Source organism: Henckelia pumila, chromosome 2 (genome assembly GCF_033568475.1).
Source record: "Henckelia pumila isolate YLH828 chromosome 2, ASM3356847v2, whole genome shotgun sequence".
Lineage (NCBI taxonomy): Eukaryota > Viridiplantae > Streptophyta > Magnoliopsida > Lamiales > Gesneriaceae > Henckelia > Henckelia pumila.
Window position 1 is genome coordinate 119,591,437 of NC_133121.1, and position 6,838 is coordinate 119,598,274.

General features: G+C 34.1%; 1 protein-coding gene across 1 annotated transcript; it reads right to left on the reverse strand.

Moving 5' to 3' along the window:
* Window positions 1-221: 221 nt before the first annotated feature.
* Window positions 222-809, reverse strand: LOC140878274 (kirola-like). The gene is made up of 3 exons (XM_073281872.1): window positions 769-809; window positions 619-671; window positions 222-499 (listed from the first exon to the last, which is right to left on the reverse strand). The coding sequence occupies exons 1-3, from the start codon at window positions 807-809 to the stop codon at window positions 222-224; spliced, it is 372 nt and encodes a 123-aa protein (XP_073137973.1).
* Between the last annotated feature and the right edge of the window lie 6,029 nt (window positions 810-6,838).

Sequence of the window (6,838 nt, forward strand, 5' to 3'; positions counted from 1 at the left end):
ATTATTATATATATATATATATATATATATTCATGTTTTTATTTATTTTTTATGACATAAAAAACTCGCAATCGCTACTTGTCCGTCTTGGGTAAACCAGATTAGACAAGTCATGTGCGAAACACTAGTCTAAGAAGAAATTAGTAAGGAAAATCGAACTCATGACTTTGGTCAAATATTTACCTATTCCACCAACTAGGACACGAACTATATGTTTGTTTTTATTTGAGACCGCAATGATGGGTGTCGATGTCTTTGGCTGTTTTAATCAACAACTGGAGTGGAATAAATGGTTCTTCAATATCTTCCTTCATCTTCTCATACTCCAAAGTCCATGTCACTAAATCATCATTTCCCCTCGTCTCCACCTCCAATATGACTTTCAATGTTTTGTAAAACTCCAACAGATCACCTTCGATCACATTAAACGTGATCGATTTCTTCTCTTCATGTTCATCGATGGCTTCTATTATCTCCTTGGCCACTTGTTGCTCCCCGTCTATATAAATATATATGCAAATGCATGGATTTAGTACAAAATTAAGTTATAAGTTAATGCATATATATATTAATTAATGCATCGATATATATGAGTCGATGGTACTAATTAATTAGTACTTACTGATGGTGTAAGTCCAGCAGATGACGGAGCCAACCTCGCCCCAATTTCCCTGATGCAAGTCACAGCTCTGTACTAACTTTGAACATATTTTTGAGACTTGGTGTGGTTTGTGTTTATAGAGTTGATGAAACACATCTCCACCACACTTGACCTCAACTTGAGCACTCAATTTCCCAGTAATACCCATTTGCAAATATACGTATGCTTCTCTTTGAATTTGACTCAACTATTTATAGCTAGCTAGCTAGGTCATCAAAGGATTGGGATTTAAGTTATAAAAAAATGAATTATTGCAACTTGTAAATGTGTCGCTAGTTTCCAAATCTGGTGGATACCAAAGGAATTTGTTCCCCATAAGAAAAAATATCATATACTATTCAAAAACATGCAAGTTGCATTGTCCAACCTAATGTCATTGTCGCTCATGCAGTCCAATTTTTAAATTTATCATCATATATCTGCTGTCCGTTCACCATTTTCTTTTTTTTTTTTTACCGGTAAAAAAAACTTATAATTTATTCAATCAAAATATTGTCTTTAGTTACAAGATAAATCAACCAAAAAGAAAAATTCTCATATTCTTAAATAAAGAGACATTGAGAGGGAGCAACAAAATGAGCTAAAGCATGCGCAACCACATTAGCCGAATGACGCCATGAAATAAATTTGCATTACAAATACGACTCAAAAAACATCTAATATCATTTGCAATTGCACCATTAGCGGTTCGGTAATCTTCCTCCGGACAAGGTTCGTTCACCATTTTCAGTGTTAATAATTGACACCTAACAAATACTGAGTTTGGTGTAGACTAGTGAGGAAATTAATTTGGCTGTCATAATGATGATGATGGACATAGTTAGCTAATTAACCAACATAAGGGTAGTGATGATACATTATCATTAAGGTAGTATCTCCTTTCAATGATAGGATAAATAATATATATAGATAAATAATATAATATAATAAAAAATAATGAATTAAAGCGTCTCAATAAATAATAATGAAATAAGATAGGCCTCAGTTGGGTCGAGTTGCTGTGTTTGAGTCTGAGAGATAATCGAATCAAGTAAGATTCTCAAATTCATCCGCTACTTATTCAGAAATCATGACGTGAATGACAATTTTATAAATATGTATGATTTTATCTAATAAAATATTTAGAACGATCGATATGGTCATTAGTAATTCATTGTCTTGAGGGGATTATCATATTTGTTTTTGAATAGTTCAATCCAATAATGTCGTTGTAATTATGTCAATGCGATATTAAAAATACGCACACGTGACTCATGTAACGATATATTATCTGCATATAAATATATCTAAATAGATATTTTTGACAACAATATGTATCAATTAGAAAAAATTAACCTTTAATACGTTTGCTTATATGATAATATTTCCTGAAAATATACCTGGTAATTAAAGGTTATTTCGGAGGCAAAGAAGTCAACTTCTTTAGCTTGGTTAGGTAGTGTTTGGAACTTTAAATATAGATATTGCAAACATTACTACTGAAACAATTCAAACAACTTAATTTCAATCAAAGTTCTAAAAAGAGTTAAGTGCGTCTAACCATGAATGTCAAGTTTCAAGCTTTAGCGATCTTATAACGAGTTTAAACGTGAAAAAACGTTTTTAATTTTTATTATAATTTTAATTATTTTTAACATAAATATTAAATAAAATGATAGATTAACCATAATATAAGATTTAATCGATATTTCAATATCTAAACTACAAATATAAATATTTAAAAACTGTTTTCAATTAAAAAAAACAAATAAAATTTTTCGTTCTAAAAAACGGTCGCTTAAACGAGCTTTTTAGAACACTGTTCAATTGACATATAATCATATGTAAGTAGGATTACCAACCATATTTTAATTATTTAAATACATATATTCAATTGATAAATTGACGAAAATAATAATTAGCAATTAAATAAGTAATTAAGGGCCCAATTATACCTCGAAAGTCAGAAATAAGTTGGTGGGTTCCATACTGGGCTTTCTAAATCATGCATTAGAATTGCCTTGATTCTATACTTATTGGGCTACAATCGACCAAAAAATCGGACCATATATGTATTCAGCCATATTTGATAAAGGTCTTTGTATTCGAGCTTGTCAAACGACCCACCGTTCTTGCTCTGCCAAATTCAAAAATAAAGGACCGAGACCGACTCTAAAATTTTTAGACGATATATCACGACGAAGATGAAGAAAAATTGTAAAGAAATAAACATATATGATCAAAATTTCAAATTTTTTTGTTAATTTATATATATTTTTATGTAACCCAAATGGAAAATAAAAAAAAAAGTTGTTTGAGAAAATCATCTATCCAATCCTTAATTAGTGAAAAATATTTTTGAGCAATTAATCAACTAATTATTAATTGTGTAATGGACGCACCCAACCCAACCAACAGTGTGTGTGTGCGCGCGTGTTCGTTTAATCTCAATAACATGATCACAGATCTTTTGCAATAAATCATATCATATAAAAATAACTGTAGAAATACCAAGCACCCAAATCCAAGAACACAATTCACAGAAGAAACACACACGAATAACACTATAAACAATATACCGCAATCGAAACGCAATAACACAAGAACACCGAAGATTACTTGGTTCGGATTGTGACCAATCCTACATCCAAGGTTCTGGGAAACTTCCCATAAGATTTCACTAATGAACGACCAAATCAAGTTCAATACAATCACCTCTAATCGATATACACCAAGATCAAGAACAGAAACTCTTTTGTATATAAATCAAGAACTAGGGATGAAAAGAATAAGGCTTTGAAGTTCCAGAGTTATACCGACGATCTTCGAAGTTTATTCTTTCCAGATTGAAAATCCCTCAGAGTTCTTCAGATTGTATGTTTTGACCAAGGAACAAGTAAGTACAACCCATTTCTCGATCTTGATTTGTGATAGCTTCTTCTGAGCTGATTATGCCCCTTTAAACTGTCATTTAGCTAACTAACGGTCATAACTGATCAATCTTAAATCCTAGCCCTCGGATCAAGACTTTAATCTCATGTTTGATCTTAGTCGTCCACAGCAACTTAAATGCCAAGTCAACAGAAGTCTTCACAAATCTCCACCTTTGACTGATTTTGGTTGCTCACTGTAAATCCAATGAGACCCCAGTGACTGAGATCTTGCTTTACTCTACTAGTTTGAGCATCCCCAATGCATGTTGGAGTTTGCTCACAGGTACTGCTTTTGTCAATATATCAGCCGGGTTGATCATAGTGTCTATCTTCAGGACCTTAACCAGGCCCCTAGATATGATGTCCCTCACAAAATGCAATCTAACATCTATATGCTTCTTCCTTTCATGAAAAACAGAATTCTTGGACAAGTGTATTGCACTTTGTGAGTCACAAAATATAGTGACATCCTTCTGTACTAATCCCATTTCAGTAACAAAACCAGTGATCCAAATACCTTCTTTCACTGCTTCTGTTAGGCTAATGTACTCAGCTTCAGTGGTGGATAAAGCAACCACACTTTGTAGGTTTGATTTCCAGCTCACTACATTGCCTCCAACAGTAAACACATATCCTGAAATCGATCTTCTTTTGTCTAGATCTGCTGCATAATCAGAGTTACAATAACCAGTGACCTCACAAGTGTTTAAAGCTGATTTTGAATATGTTATCTTTAAACCTTTTGTTCCCTTCAAGTACCTCAGTAACCATTGCACCGCTTTCCAATGATCTCTACTCGGCTTACTCATAAACCTGCTAACTAGACCCAACCCATATGTGATGTCAGGTCTAGTTGAAACCATCATATACATAATACTACCCACTGCATTTGAATAAGGAATGTTCTTCATATGAACAGACTCTAACTCCTCTTGATCTCCTTGTACTGCCTTCAGCTTAAAGTGAGCACCAATAGGTGTGCTAACTTCTTTTGCTTCTGCCATCTTGAAGAGATTTAGAACTTTGTTTATGTACCTTTCTTGAGACAAAGTCAAAGTTCTCAATTTTCTATCCCTTTTTATCTTAATTCCTAAGATTTGTTTTGCTTTACCAAGATCCTTCATCTCAAATTCAGTGTTAAGTTGATGTTTTAGCTTTTGAATTTCCTCAAGGTCTTTACACGCTATAAGCATGTCATCAACATAGATCAATAGGTATATGAAAGACTGATTTTGAAGCTTTTTGTAGTACACGCAGCTGTCAAACTTTGATCTAACATAACCTTTCTATAGCATGAAGTCATCAAAACGTTTATACCATTGTCTAGGTGACTGCTTTAGGCCGTAGAGAGATTTTTGTAGTAAACACACTTTTCCAGCTTGAGGTTCTGTCTCAAAACCCTTTGGTTGAGTCATCAAAATCTTTTCTTCAAGATTTACATGTAAGAAAGCTGTTTTGACATCCAATTGCTCAAGTTCCAAGTCTTGTAGTGCTGTGATTGCCAATAGTATTCGAATGGAGGAATGTTTTACCACAGGAGAAAACACTTCATGATAATCAATTCCTTCTATCTGTGAGAATCCCTTTGCCACCAATCTGGCCTTGTACCTTGGCCCTTCAACTCCTGGTACTCCTGATTTCTTCTTAAATATCCATTTACAGCCTATTACTCTTTTCTCCTTCGGCTTATCCACTAACACCCAAGTGTTGTTTTTAATTAGGGATTTGAATTCATCTTTCATGGCTATCAACCATTGAGCACTGTCCTTACTCCTCATTGCCTCTTCATAAGTTGATGGTTCTTCTAGATCCATCAATTCAGCCACATTGAGAGCAAAAGCTGTAAATTCAGATGATGCAAACCTAGATGGTAGTCTGATTTCCCTTCTGACCCTATCTCTTGCAAGCACATATTCTCCTAGATGCTGGTCCTGACTAGAATCACCACTTAGTTCATCTCTGTTTGTATCCAATGTATCAGTAGTTTGATGTGATATCTGAGATCTAACATGTTCAGTATCATAGAAGTCTTCAAATGAATTATGATCAGCTCCACCTTCTTCCTTATTCAATTCATTGCTGTGATGTCGAGACTGATCCCAACCTTGGAAATTCTGCTCAGCTTGATTAGAGCTGGATGATTCTAGCATATTTTTGTTAGTCTTGTAAAACTCAGATTCATTAAAAATCACATCTCTACTGACAACACATTTAAGTTCATCTAAGAGCCAAACCTTGTACCCCTTTGTACCAGTAGGATAACCAAGGAAAATTCCTTTCTTAGCTCTAGGATTTAGTTTTCCTTGATTAGCATGAATATATACTACATAACCAAAAGTTCTTAAATGTTTATAGCTCGGTTTTAAACTAGACCATTTCATTTCTGGAACCATTAAGTCAATAGCAGAAGAAGGTGATAGGTTAATAAGATAACAAGCAGTTGAAGCTGCCTCTACCCAGAACTTAGGTGGCAAACCACTGTCACTAAGCATGCATCTCACTTTATTCATGATAATTCTATTCATTCGTTTTGCAACCCCATTTTGCTGTGGTGTTTATGTGCATGTCCTATGTCTAGCAATGCCATACTTAGAACAATATTCATCAAAATCATGATTGCAAAACTCCAATCCATTATCTGTTCTCAACGTTTTTATTTTATTTCCAGATTGATTCTCAACTAAAGTTTTCAATTCTACAAATTTATCAAAAGCTTGGTCTTTAGTTTTTAGAAAATATATCCAAACCTTCATAGAGTAATCATCAATCAATGAAATGAAATATTGACATTTAGATAATGATTGAGTTACCTTGGAGGACCCCCAGAGATCTGCATGTATATAGTCCAGTGGTGACTTAGTCATGTGAGTTGTTGTATTGAAACTTAGCCTATGAGACTTGCCAAGAATACAGTTCTCACAAAAATCCAGATTATTGATTTGCTTAGTGTCCAGAAGACCTTGTTTACTCAGTTCTTGAAGGCCCTTTAGACTCATATGACCGAGCCTCTGATGCCATAAAAGTGTGTTATTCTTTCCTGACATTGTCACATTGATTTCTGAAGATAAGGTTGTTCCTTGAAGTACATATAGACCTTGTTTCAGAATTGCCTTCATAACAACCAGTGAGCCCTTTACTACTTTGAGTGTGCCTCCCTGTGCTTTGTAGCTTAGACCCTTCTGATCTAAGGTGCCTAAAGAGATTAAGTTCCTCTTTAGATCAGGGATATATCTTACATTAGATAATATTTTCACTGAGCCATCCT